This window comes from Diabrotica undecimpunctata, chromosome 1 (genome assembly GCF_040954645.1).
Source record: "Diabrotica undecimpunctata isolate CICGRU chromosome 1, icDiaUnde3, whole genome shotgun sequence".
NCBI lineage: Eukaryota > Metazoa > Arthropoda > Insecta > Coleoptera > Chrysomelidae > Diabrotica > Diabrotica undecimpunctata.
Window position 1 is genome coordinate 9,218,018 of NC_092803.1, and position 20,330 is coordinate 9,238,347.

The 20,330-nt window shown below is 33.5% G+C and overlaps 2 protein-coding genes across 2 annotated transcripts in view; one reads left to right on the forward strand and one right to left on the reverse strand.

Moving 5' to 3' along the window:
* Cbp80 (Nuclear cap-binding protein subunit 1) overlaps window positions 1-20,330 on the reverse strand; it is a 56,670-nt gene that overhangs the window by 30,915 nt on the left and 5,425 nt on the right. The gene's annotated exons all lie outside the window — the stretch shown is intronic.
* Window positions 138-20,265, forward strand: LOC140444506 (uncharacterized). Its single transcript, XM_072536268.1, has 5 exons — window positions 138-368; window positions 8,536-8,673; window positions 15,010-15,264; window positions 16,074-16,295; window positions 16,876-20,265. Exons 1-5 carry the CDS (start codon window positions 339-341, stop codon window positions 19,267-19,269), a joined length of 3,039 nt encoding a protein of 1,012 aa, XP_072392369.1. The 5' UTR covers window positions 138-338; the 3' UTR covers window positions 19,270-20,265.

Consider the following 20,330-nt stretch of genomic DNA (forward strand, 5'->3'; position numbering starts at 1 on the left):
ATCATTGAAGCGTAAAGCCATGTTCATACACGCGAACACGGAGCAAGCAGACTCGCGTCTGAAAGTACCACCATCGAGAGAAGGAGTAATTCTTGGAAATCCCTCGCGACTTTAAAAAAATAGTGATAATAGTATCGTTCAGAAGCGAGGTTCTCACATTAGCTAATTGTTTGTGTTTTAATTTTATACAAGATTTAAGACGTAGTTAAGTTTAATTAAAAGACGAAACAAGATATAGAAAATATATTGCTATTAAATGTGGTACAGAAAATCTAGTTATTAGTGATAAAATGTATTTGTTTTTGTGATTTGTACGATGTGGTTTGTAAAGTGGCATAATGTGGTTGTTGATTCTATTAACTTATATCGTAAGTCTTTTATAAATATTATATCCTTCATGATTTTTTTATTTGTATTATATTATTTTATATATTATTTTACAATGTATTTCTTCACGTTTGAGAGCATGTTAAAGGATCCAAAATGCTGATAATGTATGTGTATATATGAAAAATTCTTATAAAATTCTAAGTGAGCTGTTTTTAATGACGCGCAGTATATATATAAATAAAAATTAATGAAACCTCGCTAGAAGTAGTAGATGAATACATATACCTGGGACAGCTCATACATAAATCGGGATCACTACTTCCGGAAATCAACAGACGAATAAAACAAGCGTGGTCAGCATTCGGACGAAATTCCATAGTCTTCAAGTCCAAAATGCCACTATACCTCAAGAAGAGAGTATTTGATCAATGCATATTACCCGTCTTGACATATGGATGTGAAACTTGGATATTAAAGAGAGAAATAACGTCGAAACTCCAAGTAACTCAAAGAGCAATGGAAAGATGTATGCTAGGGATAACAAAGAGGGATCGTAAAAGAATTGAATGGATACGGAGGCAAACCCAGGTGACTGATGTAATCCAAAGAATAAAATCCCTGAAATGGCAATGGGCAGGACATATGGCAAGAAGAACAGATAACAGATGGACCACTAGAACAACTATGTGGTAAGATTAATACAACTTCCACAGTCCAAAGGCTCAAACATTTAGGACCGTAATGAGAAAGATTCTATGAATCAATTTCAGTTTAATTTTATCAAACAAGTTTATCAAAAAGAACAATTACTTAATTATGTAAAAGTGATATTGACAAATATTAATAAAATATAAGTTGATAAAACTAAGTTAAGGAAGGACGGTGGAAGTTGTATTAATCTTCACCTGTTAGCTGGCTAACTAGTGACGTTATAATATTATAATATATGATATTTTGGATTGACTTCGCATGCTTTGTTCTTTGTTGACAGATCAATCACTGTTGGGGTGAGTGGTGATTTTAACCACCTTTTGTTCTCATTGTTTGGTTTTTTAACGACAAGCTGTCAACCAAATTTATCACAAATTTTGAATATACCGCCTTATATATAGAAGTTGGTAGGTTGCCTTGCTGTTTATGTCACTCTGACCTCAAGGCCATCTATTTTCACGTGTTTTCGTGGGTGTTAAACTTGTAAATTCATTTATCGGCGAGTCTCAGTAAGCAAAAGACTGGTAACTTCATTTTATCTTATTACTATTATTCTAAATAACTTATAATGTTACCTAAAGTTAAAATTAAAATCTAATTTATTAAATAAATTTGTTGGAAGTGCATTCGTATGATCTTTTTAGTTCTTTACACTTTAAAAATAAACCTTAATGTTTTTTACTTAAGTTTTTATAATAACTTTTTAATACATGTATTTTTATCACATGTTCTTTTGCTGTGCTAATTTTGTTAAATTGCAAACTATACCTAGTTTCAATTAATTATTTTATACAACGTTAACTCTGAATGTCCAGTTTCGTAAGTTTTTTCATATTTTTAACATCATTGACTGCTACATGTCTTTGTAAGGTAACACACTTTTGTTGTAACTTCTCTATGGATGTTTGGTTTCATATTGTTCTTTTTAGATGAACTGATGATGCTTTCTGAGCAGAAAGCGAAACGTCTTCAATAAATAGATGAAGTAGCCACCTTCTTTGTCTTTTATTTCTCCACTTTGACCGGAAAAACCCACCACTCTTCGAGTGTACCTTAGTTTATTTTGGATTGACGGTCGTACTCCTTTTCTCGATATATATATATATATATATATATATATATATATATATATATATATATATATATATATATATATATATATATATATATATATATATATATATATATACTGAGCGTCATTAAAAAGAGCTCACCTAGAATTTTATAAGAATTTTTCAATAATTTTAAGTTTATGCAATCTATTCTATTGTAAATAAACTCCCACAATGCAGAGACACTTTTAGGCACCGCCACTGGTTGCCGATAGGTCAATTAAGGGTAATAAGTTCGCAAAATTGATATCAGTTTGGTTGATATGGCTGTTCTTTTTTTCAAAAATCTTTCATTACTGTATAGTTGTTCAAAGAGTGACCTTGTGCAATTTTTAAATTTAAAACTATGACTGAGAGATTTGATAGATATGTTTAAATTGTTACTTTGATTGATAATGGAATGAGTCAAAAAAAGTAGCCAAGAGCAGATTGAAAAAATGTTTTGTTTGGTGATGGTTCTTTATGGATCAGACAGTCACATCAAAACGTACAGCAGACGTGGGAAACGATATGCTGCTTGTGCTCTACGAGCACGTGTTGCTTTTGGAGGAGGCTCTGTAGCCTCTCACCGATACATTATCGAAATTCTAGACGAGCATGCAATTTCTTTTGCTAGGTTTGTGGGCGAAAACTTTATTGTCATGCAAGACAACGCATATCCACACGTAGCCAAGATGGTAACGTAATACCTGGAAACCGTCGGGGTGCCAAAAATGAATTGGCCGGATCAAAGTCCAGCTTTGAACCCAATTCAGCATGTTTGGGACCTACTCAAACTAAGAGTAAGAAACAGAATACCTGCTCCAGTAACTCGTGAACAGCTTAGGTTAGTGCTCTTGGAAGAATGGGAAGCTTCTCCTCAAGACAACATCCAGAATTTAATCAATTCAATGCCAAGTCGAATGAGAAGTGTAGTTCAATACCGGATATTAAAAATCACGACTTTATTGTAATTTTTATAAAGAAAACAGATAAAATTTACAATGTTAATTTTTAAAAATTTTGCATATTAAAATAATCATTTTGGCAAGTTTTTTTTACATTTGTTATTTAAGAAATGACTGCATACTGCTTCTTAAAAATTACACAAACATCTAATGACAATCAATTTTTTGTAAAGTTCTTAAAAATTAAAAAATGCCCAAAATTTTAGGTACCTATCTTCTTTTTAATAAATATTATTGTTTATTTGGCTAATAATGAATGTATAAATATAATGGTTAACCTGCTGTACAATTATTTTGTAAATCATCATTTAACCCGGATCTATCCACTGCTGGATATAGGTCTCCCTCAGTATTTTCCATGTATTTCTGTTTTGTGCTGTTTGCATCCAATTTTTGTCGATCCGTTTTATGTCATCAGACCATCTTGTTGGTGGACGACCTATTACGACCAAGACGAATTATTTTGTAAATATCATTATAATAATGATTAATTAACACTAAATTCACTACCGCTATAATTATGTAAATCTATAATCACTGGATTAATTTCATTAATTTTATTTTCTCGGATTCACCACTCTTCTATTAATTTTTCACATTTATTTACAGTTTTGGCCCATATTTCTGGAGTTACAGTTTTAAGAGCTTCTTACCACATTTCCCTAACTGCATCGTCACTGTATCCACTGCATCCAACGTGATTATCATAATACGTTTTACATATACTCCAGATGTGTTCGATGGGATTAAACTGGCAGTGATACGGCGGTAACCGTAGTACTTGATGTCCATACAATCTGGTCAACTATATAAACTGTTGGTTTTTCATTACGTTTCGAAATTTCCAGTAACTCTGATTTGAAGGCGTATTCCGGAAAATTTATATTATTTTTAACTAACCAATTTTTTATGCTCGGTACGTTCCACGACTGTTTTGGTTGTTTCTCCAAAATCTCCGAATGGTAAGGTGCATTATCTAAAACTATAACTGATGGTCCACTCAGACTAGATAACAGTTTCTCCTCAAGAAACATATATGCATTCATGTTTTCATGGTAATCAGCAGATTTTGATTTTGAGGAAAAAATCAAATCTGCGTTTTCTATAAAGCCTTCTTTCCCTCCTGCATGAAGAATGATGTGTCTTTTGCCTTCGCTATCTGTGTGTTTTATTGATTTTATGCTGTCGTCTTGTGCCAAATTCTTTTAATTCCACCCTTTGCAAATATCCATGTCTCATCTAAGTATACGAATGTTGCATTTTCAGATTTAAGTCCAGTATATTCTCTCAAAAATTTAATTTAAATCTCTCAACACTTTCCAAAGGCTAGTCATCTTAATTTCAGAAACTTGTCTTTTACCAAAAGACCAAAACCTAACTTTAACCCGTAATCGCAGACGTCTAAAAAACAGTACACTCTATCAGACATACGGTCAATCTAACCACCACTATTTAAATTGACAAAATGTTCTATATAGTTTACTCCGAAGTATTTTTTAACAAAAATTAAAAGTAATATTGTAGTACTTTATATATCTACTTTGAATATAAGTTATCCTTAGCACGGTAGTATTTGTTTCAGAAATAAATTATTAAACAAGTAGGTGAAAGAAATTTACGTTAAATAACATTATGCGAGAATACCATTTATTAAAAAAAAATGTAACAAAATATGCAAAACTATGAACAACGGGTTAGTGACACATATATTTTATATATACCTAAAATTTAGCAAAGTGTTAAACATGATGGAGAACACCAGTGCAGTTTACCGTGCCTTTTACTACAATGAAAAGTTTTCTGCGAATTCCATTAATCGTTTAGAGGTGTAAGTTGGTTGAATGTACTGTACTTCATTGCCTGTTCGTGAATTTTTGGCCAAAAACAATACTGTAATGATGCCCCAGCCTCCTTATTCGCCAGACATGGCTCCGTGTGACTTTTTCCTATTTTCAAAAATAAAGAAAACTTCAGAGTCGTCGTTTTACAAGCATAGATGACATTAAAAGCGCATCGCTGATAAAACTAACGGTTATCCCGAAGATCGCGTTTCAATGATTGACAAAAACGTTGGCACGAGTGTATAATATCTGACGGGTACTACTTTAAAGGGGGCAACATTAATGTAGACGAATAAATATAGTTTTCAAAAAACAAAAATTCAAAAAAACAATCTTTTTGAGGTGTAATTTGTGAATTTTCAGCCATGGTTTTTAGCGAACAATAAAACATTGAAAACTTTTGTTTTCAAAACTTTCACAAAATTTATTATAATTTTTTATCACTACACCTGTTTTGGCATAGTGGTTTCATTTCTCAAGTAATCTATTTTTGGTATGCGTTTACACTTTATAGTCTTTAACTGAATAAATTGATGAGGAGAGAACTGATTGTCTCAAGTTGGACATTCAGAATTATGTCTGTGTTTTTTAATTTGTTAATTTCCATAGATTCTAATGAAGATAGCTTAAGGCCTTTATTTTGAATATGAGGAATTTTATGTTCTGCTAGACGTTTGTTAAAAGTTCTACCAGTTTGACCGATGTAACTTTTTGAGCAGTCGCAACATTTAACACCATGGTTTTTTCTTAATAAACTTTTTTCACTACCGAGTTGGGATGGCCAGAGAAAAAACTCCCAGAGAAAAAAACACATATTGCCATAGAGTAGATTTTGATGTTTGAGCTATTTTCTACCTACTGTCAAAATTTCAAGCAAACCCATTTATATAAAAAGAATAATTCTGAGCAGAAAACCGTCATATCCTGGACTACTTTGGGTATATTTAATAACTTTAATTAACGTATTATTTATATTTGTCAATTTCCTTGCTCCACATAGTTTTATCAGCTTTAAATCGTCATATGCTTTCTGTAGGTACCGGGTTTCTCATTATATTTTGACCCCCACTTATTTTCCTTAATTTCGGAAATACAAAAAAAAGTTTCAAATAAAAGTTGTATTATTTTATCTGTACCGACCAACAATGTAATAACAGATCAAATTTTGTATACAGGAAGTGCCCAATAAAATGCATCTTCAATATTTCAAATGGGACACCCTGTATTTTTTTATAGTTTTAAGTAGCCCTGCATTTCCTGATTACCAATATATATATCATTGTGTAGCATTAGTTTTGTTCTATAATGGCATATGGTACTACAAAAGTGTAACCATAAGTGGCTATGCAACTGACATTTCAAAATGAAACCATTATTAATTTATTATAAACTGTCAGTCCTCATACCGAAATGGGTTATACTGCAGATGAAATAGTAGATATATTCTCAATTTATGTAAAAAATAATAAAAACAAGCAAACGGCAAGAAGAGAATATAGGCTGATTTATCCAGATCCACAGACTCCTGCAAATACGTTTTTATATAATTATCGTCATGTCATAAATGAAAAAATGTTTGAACGGAAGAAACGTACTATCGTAGGAAATGATAATGAAGATCTTAATACTTTGCTTTACTTTGAAGGTAAAAATTAAATACTTAAATAATAGATTAAATCCATAATAACATTTTTATTTTAGAAAATTCCGAAACTAGTCTAAACAATGCTACTAATGCATTTGAGAAAAGCCGTGCGAAGATACATAGAGTTTTAAAAAAGCACAACTATAAGCCGTACAAAATATTACCGGTACAAGAACTTACCGATGTTCATAAGAGAAAGCGTTTACAGTTCTGTCAAGGCCTGCTTACAAATTTGAACAATGATTCTAATTATTTTTATAACATTTTATGGACAGATGAATAAAATTTTTCAACTTCAGGCATTTTTAATAGAAGAAATAGGTTTTTTTGGGAACAGAAAAATAATAGAAAAAGAAAAATTAAGCAAATAAAAAAGTCAGGAATAAAATCAATAAATGTGTTGTGCGGAATATTTCAAAACAAAATAGTTGGACCATTGTTTTATGATTATAAATTAACTGGGGAATCATATTTGGACACAGTCATTACAGAAGTGGATGAGTTATTAAATCAAAATTATACACAAAACCAATTAAATAGTATGATATGGCAACAAAATGGAGTACCGCCACATAATGTCGTAGTCGTTCAAGAACATTTAAATTATTAATTTAATGTGTGGATCGGCAACAAGGGTACCATTACATGGCCACCAAATAGTCCCGACTTAACACCATGTGATAGCTTTTTATGGGGGTTTTTAAAAGAAAAAGTGTATTTTGATTCAAATACAACTATTAACACTATCACGGCAAAAGTTCGCGCGGAAATTGAAAATTTAAATAGTCATAATAACACAATATCTGGCGCATTAGAAAATTTGGGACGAAGATATTACTTGTGCATTGATAACAATGGAGGGCACTTTGAGTATCTATTGTAATCTTAAATGTAGTATTGTATCTTAAATGCAGTATTGTAAGTCATTAATTTTGTTGATTTTCTAAATATATTTTTTCCTTATCTTAGTATAGTATAGTAGTACCATACGCCATTATAGAACAAAACTAATGCTATACTATGTTATATATTTGTAATCAGGAAATGCAGGGCTACTTGAAACTATAAAAAAATACAGGGTGTCCCATTTGAAATATTGAAGATGCATTTTATTTGGCACTCCCTGTATACAAAATTTGGTCTGTTGCTACACTGTTGGTCGGTACAGATAAAATAATACAACTTTTATTTGAAACTTTTTTTTGTATTCCCGAAAGTAAGGAAAATAAATGGGGTGTCAAAATATAATGGGAAACCCTGTGCATGAATGTTGGTGGAGGTTTCTTCCCGTATTGACTTTCTTCCCTATTATATCCTTCAACGTAAACAAATGATCTGCACACGATCGTCCTGCTCCGAACCTACATAGTTCTGCTTCTTAATATTGTTTGTAAGCTATTTTCTTTACATTTTAATATTATTTACTAATTTTATTGGGAATTAACCACAATTTCAGTTTAAGAGACAAGTTTCGACTTCCAATTCCTGCTTCTTGTTGTTTACGCTCGTCTTCGGTTATTTCTTTTATAACTTTTGGCGTATACTTAGTTTGTTAATGATGGTGTTATTGTAATGTCCTTTAATTACTGAATATTGTTAAATTATTACTTAGTTTATGGTTAATTTTTTGTCCAATTATTATATCGCTATTTTTTTTCTAATGCCGCCATTGAAGTCTCCCGATAATATTTTTTTCTATTGCTTCAATCACTCCTATTTGCATAAGAGATTGCAAAAAAGATCGATCCAAAACAATAAATTATCGCACATTAAACACCACATTAGTCAAAATGCTTTCCCACAACTTCCGTCTCGGACCCTACCATTAGACGGTGAAATTTTTTGCGTTAGTTATTGAGAAAAAAAAACAATGAATGTTTTTCTCGATTGCATTTTATGTAAAACATGATTTACGTTATTCATAACAATAATTTGTCTGTCGCTTTCAGATGATAATTGCTCCTTGGGAATCTGCAGCCATCACGAACAAAAGAACATCGACGAGGTACCTTGAACAATCGGATAGTGTGAGATATTTTCGACACATCCCTCCGGTGCCGACGGTGGAGAAGTTGTCCGACTGGGAGGTAACCATTCTTTGTTTTTTTTTCTCTAACTAAAGTTTAGCTGTTGAACGATGATTGAAAAAATTTCTTGCAGCATTTAATAGTCCAATCTTTCACGGTAAAATATTGTAAAACCTCAGAATTTTAAATAACCCCACCGAATTTAATGAAATTTTGCTTAATTTGCCTTCCTCTTTAAAGTCCGTGTCAGACGGTCAAATATTTGATCAAACTAGTTTGACCAAACCAAAAAATTGACAGCATATGACGTCACATCCTGAGTTTTGTCAAATCCTTTAAAAATAGAAAATCTTCTATTTGTCAAGGCCAGTTTGATCAAACTTTAATTTTGATTGGTCAAAAAATATTTCAGACCAATGAAAATCAGCAGTTAGACATAACGTGATGAAATTCATTCTCTTTTTTTCTTTGGTTGATACTTTGTGGTTTATTTGTCTTCTTATTTTGTTATAAAATAAAAATAAAATTTTAAAATATCTTGCAGACTGGAATAAGTTTCTCCATAATTGATTTATATCGAGAAAGAAGCTGTTTCTATAATGTTTAGCATCCATATTATTATAAAAAAATCATTTCAGTCTTTTTATTTTTATTGTGGATAAAAAAAGTTGAATCGCAATTAAAGCACAAGCAACTAACAAATATATGCAAAAAAAGACGATTAATTTCATTAACATACGTCAATTTGATCAAATTTGAATGATCGTGTGACAGGTAGATTTTTAAAATTTGAACAAACTGTAATTATGACGTCATTACGTCAGTTTGCTCAAACTTGTTTGATCAAATATTTTACCGTCTGACACGGACATAAAAGTTATATGATTAAAAAGTGTGGTTTTGTAATTAAGGGCCGAAAACTACCCTTTTTATACCAAAAATTATTAACTGCATATTTAAGCGGAGAACACATATAAGCGACCACGATGGCGATGGCGATCTCGGTTTGCGACGAAAGCGAACACATCGGACCTATGACAACCTGCGATTTCAATAGTATAAATGATACAGTTGGAAATATAGATTATAAAATGTGCGATTTACAAGAAGAAGCATTCCAAAAATTTAATAAAAGGTATGCGTATGCGTTCTATTTTTCCATTTACAAATGCAGATATTTATGCAGTTTATTTTGCACAAAAATAAGAAATGTTTGGGTACATGATATTAACCTGATGTGCAAGTAACAAGGATAAATAAATGCATAAATTGTATCCAGAACTCTGCAGAGATTAGAACCGTTTCTATAAATATTTTAGAATGAATTTTAAAAGTTTTGATGAAATTTTAGATCGATCAAAAATCACCAAACAGCAAATAAATGTTAGTGAACCAGTTGATGCTACAGAACGGTTTTATTTTTAATGTAGGTTCTTATAATCTTGGCGAAGGTCGAATAATATATCAATTTTTTTTACAATTTCAATTTTTTTTCGATATCCATTTTTATTTGCATCGACGCGACCAGCGGTAAACGTAAACTCCTGCGTTCTGAACGCTAAACTAATTATATCGCCGCGATTGCGTCAGAACGCTGCACAAATTTCTTTGATCGCCAGCAGGTTGCGAGAAGTGTGTGCTGATACACTTGTTTGTTTCAGACGAGTCGAATCGCGGTCGCCATCGTGAACGCCACCGCGTCGTGATCGCTTAGATGTGTTTTCCGCTTTCTTCTTAGTGTAAAGACACACACATCGGTTTTAACCGAAGCGTTAAACGCATCGGTGTTCAAGTCAATGCATCATGCATTGAATTATAATGGTGTAAAACATACACAGCACTTCTGACCGCCTCGTTTCCCAAAGCGAGAGAGTCGTTTGGTGGAAGATGCCTGGAATCGCATCTGTTTTAAAAACGAGAGGCATTGGGTGTTTATTGTGTTTTGCTAGCTCTGCACATACACACGCGCATTTTTGTCTCGATTTTCGAATTTTAAAAATGGCTGGATAAAAATTTGATGTAGGTAGAAAAACTAAAAACTTATTACCGAATAAAAAACCGACCAGCACTTTGGGATATAAGGAAGAGTTAATATATTGATAGAGTGCTAAGAATATATTTGCTTACCGGATAGTTATTATCAATTTTTCCTCTGGTGTTATTGATTTTCTCATACGTGTATCTCTCTTTGTTGCCTTTCTTGGCAAATTGTGAGCAACTCATCAAAAGTATCTCGCGACATCCTAGTAAAGTTAAATTTTTCATAGTCTCGTTGCACTTCAGCAAACAACGTATGAAAATGCCCTTTTTGTTTCCTTTTTTTGATAATTGGATTTATCCACATTCTACGTTTTTGTTATTTTTTTATTGTAAAATTTTCAACGCTTGTACAACACTGAAAAATACAATACACCGTCCATCTCGAAAGCCCTATCGAACTCTACACAAATCGTGTTTAAAATCACTACTGACTCGTTAAACGCTTCGGTTAGAAACGCTGTCTGTCTTTACACGAAGCTACCGACGCGTTAAACGCTTCGGTTAAAACCGCTGTGTGTGTCTTTACCCTTAGAGTGCCTGTCCGTTCCGAACGTTGGCATTCATTCTAGCTATGATAACTTTTTTTTGCGATACGGAATAGCTGTGTTGAGGTCTTTCTATACCATGCTCTCAGGTTAGCAAGCCAGGATATTCTTCTTCATCCTGGGGCCCTTTTTCCTTCAATTTTACCTTGCAAAATGCATTCGAGCAGCTCATATCTGCCTTGATTTCTCATTATATATCCCAAGTACTGCAGCATAAGGCCGTTCACAATGTTGACCAAATCCGCGGTTGAATATATCCTCCGTAGTACTTCTTCATTGGTGACTTTGCCTGTCCATGGTATCTTCAAGATTCTTCTGTATAACCATAGCTCAAAAGCCTGAAGTTTTGATAGAGTTTCCGTCTTCAATGTCCACGTTTCTACTCCGTACAGAAGCACTGAATACAGGTAACATTTAAGGAGCCTTATTTTTGTTTCTAGGGTGAGATCATGGCAGTTGAACACAGAGTTCATAGTCAAGAATGCACTTTTTGCCTTTCCTATACGACCTTTAATCTCTTGGGTATTGTCCCACGACTCATTGATTATAGTTCCCAAGTGTACTGTGAGACACGTTCAATACATCTGTATACCGCAGGTTATTGAGATTGACTCCATTTATTGAGATGCCTTCATCAATATCTTTTAGAGCCTCTTCAAAAATGTGAACCGAGTACAGATTGAATATCAGTGGTGAAATTATGCACCCCTGTCTCACTCCCCTTAACATTTTGACTTCTGTATATTCTCCATCTATTCAGAGCACCGCTGATTGATTCCAATACAGGTTAGCTATTATTTTTAGGTCTCTTTCGCCAATCCCTGTTCTCTTCAGCACTTCCATCATTTGTTTATGCATAACTCTATCGAAAGTCTTCTTGTAGTCAATCAGGCACGCAAAAACATCCCAGCTGACATCTCTACATTTCTGAAACAATACCTGCACGCTGAATAAGGCTTCCCTCGTGCCAACAGCATTCACAAATCCAAACTGATTGGGTGCAATTTGTTCCTCGCATTTCCGGTAAATTCTTTTGTGGATGACTTTTAAAAACAGCTTCAGCAGATGGGTCATTAGGCTTATGGTCCTATAGTCTTCACAAACTTTTGCTTCTGGTTTTTTGGGCAATGGTACGAACTCCGATCTGAACCACTCTACTGGTATTTTTCCTGCCTGATGTATTTCATTACATATTTCAGTTATTATTTTTATTTGTTCTGCATCTAATAGCTTCAGCAGTCCCGGTGCCTTTCCATCCTTCAGGTGTCTGACGGCTGCGGTTATTTCTTCTGGTAGGATTTCGGGACCTGAATTTTCTTCAATGGTGGGTTCTTGTATTGTTCTAAGGTCGCGGAAGTTTCTTCAAGTATTCTTCCTATACTTTCTTTTTATCTTCTTTGGTTATAGCAAGATTGCCTTCATCATCTGTTATTTTTCCGCTGTTGCCTTTTCGGAACTTTCCACCTATTTCCTTCACCGTTCGATGGACATTAAAGTTATCATATCGACTCTGATACTACTCTATTTCTTGACATTGTTCTGTTTTTGTTTCTCTTTTTTTTTCTCTCTAATCCATAAGTTCAAGTATTTCATCGGTCATCCACGATTTCCGTTTCTCTGCATCTTTCTTCAGGTGTTGTTCTTTCATTTCTCACTGTTTCTTGTATGATGGTCAGACTTTCCTCTATAGTTCCTGCATTTCTGCATTTTAGCACCTTTGTATTGAGGTTTTGACTCACCTTCAGTCGAACATTGGGATCTTTCAGTTTTCTAACATCATACTTATTTACCGACTTACTGTAATCTTCTTCATTCTGACTTTGAAATTACCTACAACTGGTACATGATCAGAATTTATGGTGCAATTTATGAAATACCCGGGTATGTTTTGACAGATGTACAGCTATTCCTATACCTCTTATTTTCCGCTTTATGAGCTATTTAAATCTTAATCATGTTTAAGTATGTTGAATAAATATTTGTTTATCATATGGGAATGCATTTTATAATACTCAATTATTTTTCAACTCTTAAAAACTATCCTTTAGGACAAAATTTGCAACGAAAATTATCTAATAATGCATTTGATAGTGAATTAAAATCAACTTAATGCTCATAGTTTTATTTTGCAACTATTTAATATTTTCTACCCTTATAAACCACCATCGCCACTGATATTTATAAAAAACGGGATGCGGCAATCCGGGAGTGACCGAGGAGGGGAAGCATAGCTTTATTATAGGCTATGCACGAAGCGATGATTTTTAATTTAATAAAATAAAATACAATAAAATAAAATAAAATAAAATAAAATAAAATAAAACAAAATAAGATAAAATAAAATAAAATCAAATGAAATCATCCATATAAAATCAAAACAAATCCAATCGAATCGAAGCGTAATCAAATCTCGAGAATATCGAGAAATTTTGAAAAAATGGAAAATTTTATAAAAATTTCAAAAATTAATTAATACTAAATTAAAGTTTTTTTCAAAGCTAGGCATTTTAAATTGGTTAAAATTTTCGGACACCTTGTTGATAAATAAATAGAGCTAATTGGGCGTGGAATAAGATTAATTTTCATTTTTGTAGAAGTCATTAATTTATTTTTTTTCTGTTTAATGAGATAATAGTTTTTTTTTAATAACTTCGGTATTTTCCATCCGAATCACTTTTATCTTCGCTCGTTTTAAATTAGATATACACCCTATAAATGGCAACACTGAACTATTGACCTAATTTCATTGTTTGTGTGACAAGGTCTCATTTTCTCCCTCGTTTATATAATTTTATCATCCCATACATTGGTCTTTTATCCTAAAGCCAATCCTAAGTGTAGAAAAGCTAGCCCGAATTCTTTCTTGAGATTTGGTGTCTCCCTGGCGCTTTAAATTGATTCCTCTGAGCTAAGCCATTCTTTATTAGTACATTCAATAACTTCACTCCAAATTCTTCTTGTATATTCTTATTCCTAAATTACAATACCCCAGAGTACTGGGGTTTCATCAGCCGTAGAAGGTCAAATATTTTAATCATTTCTATAGGGCATAAAGAATTATTTCTTTTTTTATTAGTAATTTTTTATTATTTTCAATAAGAGTATATTTTTTTTTATCTTTTTAAAGAAATGCGCTATTCAATCACAAAAAATTGTTCACATTATTAAAAACCGATACAAATGTACCGCCTTATAAAGGTCAGTGTATTTTTATAGAGTTTATGTTATAAGAAATCTACCGGGCATAGCTGTGTTACTAAATGGTGTTCGTTTTCTGTCTAGGTATCGGACGGGATCGGAGAATTACAATTAAGTGGATCGTAGAGGCAATGTTGCCGATTTTAGCGCTGTATGTAGTGTGTAATATCTAATCTAAAACTTCACGTACTGTATAATAAATGCGGTAATTCGTCATAGCGAAATGTTCTGTTTACATCTAAACGTTCCCAAAACTAAAATTCTAGTATTTTCAAAAATACCAAAATACGTATATTTGTATGACAAGGGACAAATAATAGAACAGGTAACTTCCATAAAATATTTGGCAGTCATAAAATATATAACAGCCAGTCAAAAAATAAATACTATCAAGCATCGAGCAAACAAGGAAAACACTCATGAATATGAAAACGTTTTTTACAAGATCAGATCTTAATCTAAAGCTCAGAATCCGAATAATCAGATGTTATGTTTTCTCTGATTTGCTGTATGGCTGTGAAACGAATGATGTATGCCGTTTTGAAATTACATAACGATATATTTTAACAAATATCAGTGTCTAATTTTTATTTTTCATAAAAAATTCCCCTAGGTGGGTCTTCGAGAAGCTATCCACCAAGCCTTACTAAGAGAAGGCTACTGGGAACCTAACCTTCGAGAACGGCTGACCGGCGCACAACTTATAGGCCGTCAAGATCATGCTACACCGTTCGGCGACGTTGCCGTACTAGCTCGAGGTCAACTGTATGCCATCCATGCCGGGAATTTCATTCTATTGCAAGATCCATACCAGAATGACTGCGATGATTGCTACAACCCAAGAAGATGCGAGAGACACGACTGTCAGGTAGATAAAAAAAGTTGTGTATTACTAAAGTAGGTAATAAATATCCAGTAGGTACATTCCAGCATTTAATAGTTCACCATTCTTTCGGTATTTTAGTGTGTTTTATAATTTTGGTAATTAATGAAGTTAGCTGTTCTGTCAGTGTCAGTACTGCTTCACAATATTTCGGTAGTTCTTTTGGTATTCCGTTTTTACCTGCAACTTTTGTCTTCTTCGGCTTTTCATGTGTTTTTGTGACGTCAGGAGATATCTGTTTTCATTTCTGATATTTTCATTATATCGTTCTTTTCCATCTGGTACTATATCATTGCCAATAAGGTCGTTAAAATCACCCATCATGATTAAATATTCGTCTTGTTTGATCTCGATTACTACACTCTGAAGGTGTTCATTGAAGTGTTCCCTTGTATTGGTATAACTGTTATTCTCAGGTGCATGGAACAAAATAAATGCTTAATGTCCATGTGGGCAGATTACTGTACTCATTTGAGTTAACTTCTTTGACTTTAGCGATTTTTTCGAATTTTTACTTACCATTAAAAGGTAAAGTATTTGAAATAAAATTCAAAAATGTTGTCTATTTATTTATTCGTATTCTAAGAATTGTAATATTAATATGTCTCTCAAAATTGCAAAATACGGCAAAATCGTTAATTATTGTAAAAATGTCTTTCCACGAAATTTCAAATCGATTCATCAATTACTTTAAAGTTTGTTTTTCCCATAGATATTTTTCTTCACAATGTACGGCTTCAACATGCCGTCCTTGTTTCAAAGCTCTTATATAATAAACGTATTTCCCCTTTCAGCCTTATAGTCCACACAATCAAGAAATATTGGTAGCCCTATGGACTGTCAAGAGGATACGGCACAGAGATGTCGACAGAACTAGATTCGATCTGGAATATATCGTGTCTCCCCTCAACGCAAACAACGATCAAATCATCATGAGAAGGGGGAAATTCAACTACGCCATTCCGGGACACGTTTTCGCTGTTCGAAGCGGTAAAAACGAAAAGAACTATCCCGAGGTAAGAAACTTGTATATAATTTTAAAGTGGACGAGTTCCCAGGAGTTGGCTATATACCATAATAGTTAAAGAACTTTTACATCGAAGTGAAAACTTCTGTTGTAATAGATATATATTTAATTAAAAATTAAATCAAAAAATCCAAATAGACTTCAATAGTTAATTTTCTTCAGAATGAACATTTTCAAACTTATCTTCGGTGAATACTTGCTATATAACCTCATCACCAAGCAGAGGGTGAGTTTAAATTGAATAAAACCTACTTAAAAGTACTATATAAAAGTATGTCTTGTGTCATGTTGATGATTACAGATTTAACTGTTTGGGAAAACACTCACACGAGTTTTGGTATGCAGAAGCCAGCAAATTCAGTTCTGAACATTTTAAATTTTTGATTTAATATTTAATTAAATATGTACCTATGCATTACAATAGAAGTTTTCAGTTTAACGTAAAAGTTTTTTGGGTATAATTGTTAAAATAAAGGATAAAAGGACTCTAAATAAAAGGAAAAGTTTAATTTAGAGAACATTTATTAAGCCTTTCATTCAATTATCTAAGGATTATTATTTTGTTGTAGGTATATAATCGAAAAATTCCTCAAAATAACTTTAAGCAACAAGTTCCTTTGGGTGTAGATTCTGAGGGACACAGAAACGTATTATACAGCTATCCAGGCTTCTTCACATCGCTTCCTGCTCAATATCTGCCACCGGATGTCAGCGATGATACACAAGAAGCGCAATTGTACAAAAAACTACTTGAAGTTCTTGCGTCAAAAACCAGTAGCACTCAACAACAAAACACCTCACACGTATCATCGACTACGTCGATAGAAGAGACCACTAAGGTGACAGGAAGTAGTCAAGAGCAAATACCTACCACGCCAAGTATGCCTACGTCGCCAATGACGATAAGTTCTACCGCAAGTACCGTTCCCGAAACAATGCCAACTATGAAAACTACTATAACTTACTATATGCCAACTGGTGAGGAAATACTAATGCCTCAAACCGAACTAGCAACAACTCAAAAGCTTTCACCAACCAATAAACCTCCATCTCGACCGACCAAGAAATATACTACAAAATCAAAGACTACTAAAATACCTAGCAGCACAACGAAATCCACGAAGACAACTTTTTCAACCACAAAAAGACCAACCACAATACCAAAAACCAATCAATTACCTGGCAGTACAAAGAAACCGATAAAAACAACAATTTCCACAACGAAAACACCAACCACTACCTCAACAATACCGTCCACTTCCAAAATGTATGTTAAACCGACATCCCGTACACCAACAAGTCCAACGACAACAAAGATAATCAAAACTAGTACAATACCAGTACCTGTCACCACATCCAGGCCAATAACACAAAAAACTAGTACCAAAAAACCTTCAGTTTCAACCACATTTACGAAACCTTCCACAAAAACAACCATACCAATAACTACAATCACCACAACGACAACAAGAGTCACTTCAACATCTCCAACACTTCCTACTGTTATTTCCACTCAATATGAAGCTCCAACGAAGACAACTATACCTACTGAGAGTATTTCTACGGAATATAAAACTTCACTTGCATCGACCGAAGTGATTTCAACACAATATCAAGCTCCAACAAGAACAACGATACCTTCAACAGAAGTGCCAACAACTATGGTAACTACAACATCTCCGACAACATTGATATCGACAACTTCTCCACTAGTAGAAGAAACTTCGACTGAACCGGCAACCGTTACAGAAGAGAATGGTACAACAAAAATTACAACTACTAATTTTGAAACGACGAGTACAGCATTACCTTCGACCGAATATGAAACAAAATTACCAACAGCAGTTATGGGGATAACAACAGAGAAAACAACCTTACCTGAAGAAACGATCGCAACAACTTTGGAATCTACCAGTACTGAAACAACGACGCAAATTCCATTTTCAACAATGACAACTACAGTTTCAACAACAACTAAACCGACAAGTCGCAGAACAACCACTCCAAGCGATTTCTTAACCGAAGCTGAGCCGTACAACGGTCCTATTTATGTAGGTTCTGTAAAAAATGATTATTCTTTGGACGACATTTTTGGTCCTACGACACAGACAGAAAAACCAACGAGCACCAGTACTACAAGACACACAGAATCTGATATATCCCAACAGTTGTTTGGTGGTGAGTTACCCGAAAACTCCAAGATTATATTTTCTGGCTTTTATGAAGCTTCTACAGCTGCTGATGAAGAAAATGATCGAAAGAAAAAAGCCAGTCAATTTCTGACAAGTCAAAGTTACGAAACTGAAGTTAGTTATGAAGTGAATAAGAGAAGTAACACTGACGCTGTTGGTGTGTTGACAACAAGTACTTTGAGAACACCGACGAAACCAATGTTTAGGAAGAGTTTGAAAAACAGAAAATTCGACTACACCAGAAAGAAACCAAGTAGAACCTTGAAGACTACATCTACTACAACAGTTGTTGAAACTACAACGATGGAGAGTAGTTCTACACAAAAAGTGACATCAGCGACTGCTTCGTTTGCTGATCCTCCTGTAGAAGAATCTGTTGCTACTACTACACTGGCTGTAGAAGAAACCTCCAGTAGAGAAAAGGAGCTGGAAGTTTTTACAAAAGGTGCACCAGCCAATATATTAATCCCACCCCCAGAAACCCCCACCAGAGCCATAGTTAAACAAATGCCGACCAACAGAACTGACTTTGTTATATATAAAGCTGAATATCCCGATGAAGTAACTGAAATGAGTATTCCAGAAAATACCAAAGCCGTTTTTGACGATCTAGCCTTGAGGTTAGTCAGTCATGCTAAAGGCTTAGAATATTTGAATAGAACGAATAGAACTGCCAAAGTTGCCAAGTATAGAAGGCGAAAAACATACATGTCTAGGTCCAAAAGACCTGTGAGGAAGAAAAAGGAACCAGAAGAGGAACAAAAGACTTAACAGGCTGCATAAAACACTTGTATCAGCTGCAAGAGTATAATTTAGAATAAACTGATCGTTACTTCTGTTTTTGATAATTTTCTTTAAAAATCAGACATCTTGAAAAATTTTACAGTGTTGCCAAATACATGTTAGCAAACTTGTTCACATGTACTTACATAACCATATATTTACCAGACCATAATAAAATAAAGAAGAAAACTAGTATTGTTGTTGAAAGTTAACTAATTATTTATGAACCTGTCTGCAGGTGGATGTTTCCCAAAGTTGTCTGATTCTAAAACTTGTTTAAAATAGCATAATTCTTCAATACTCTTCCAGTTTAAATCATAATGTTTTTCAATCAATTTTCTAACATCAATTGCAAATAATTTATAGAGGAGAGATAAGCCTCCTCGTGCAGACAGCCTATGGCTACCTGTACCCACACGGCTCTTTAGTACGCAGTCTATCCACTGGCCACTTGTTGCATCTATTCCTTTGAGTGGAAATTTGTGTTCCCTCCTAAGAAACCTTCCACTAAAATGAAATTAAATGCTGCCCTCTATTCTGGAAATTATTGGTTGGATAATAAATTAGGTGCCGAAAAAAGGGACAACTATGAATACCTAAGATAAGGTAGTAGTATTGTCAACAATGAAATGTATGGTTAAAACAACATTAAGAGTATTGCAGACAAACACATACTGCATTCCGAAGCAGCGGATGAAAATTACAGGATTAACTTCGAATTAACCAAAATAAACTAGAACTATAGATATTTTCATCCATAATTCCAAAGAACTGCAGGAAATTTTGAATTCTCCAATAATTCCAGTTATAAATCTATGTTCCACTGTAATTCGATTTTAAATTTATATTTTTGGAACATAATTGTTATCATGGTAATCCTGTTGTCCGCTCTATAAACCATATGTTGGAATTCTCCGCTCTCGATTTAAATTTGACTGTATCATATCTATTTAATTATTAGAATAGTTATTTAAAAAATGTATATACTGTTTCTTGAGTAAAATATATTTTTTATACTTTTGTTCTATTTATTTTACCCCAGCTCATAT

Excerpts from the sequence above, each read along its gene's own strand:
- LOC140444506 (XM_072536268.1), top strand. The coding sequence starts at position 339 with ATGTGGTTGTTGATTCTATTAACTTATATC. Across the intron at positions 8,674-15,009 it reads AGAAGTTGTCCGACTGGGAG|GTGGGTCTTCGAGAAGCTAT; the intron begins GTAACCATTCTT and ends AAATTCCCCTAG. Across the intron at positions 16,296-16,875 it reads ACGAAAAGAACTATCCCGAG|GTATATAATCGAAAAATTCC; the intron begins GTAAGAAACTTG and ends ATTTTGTTGTAG.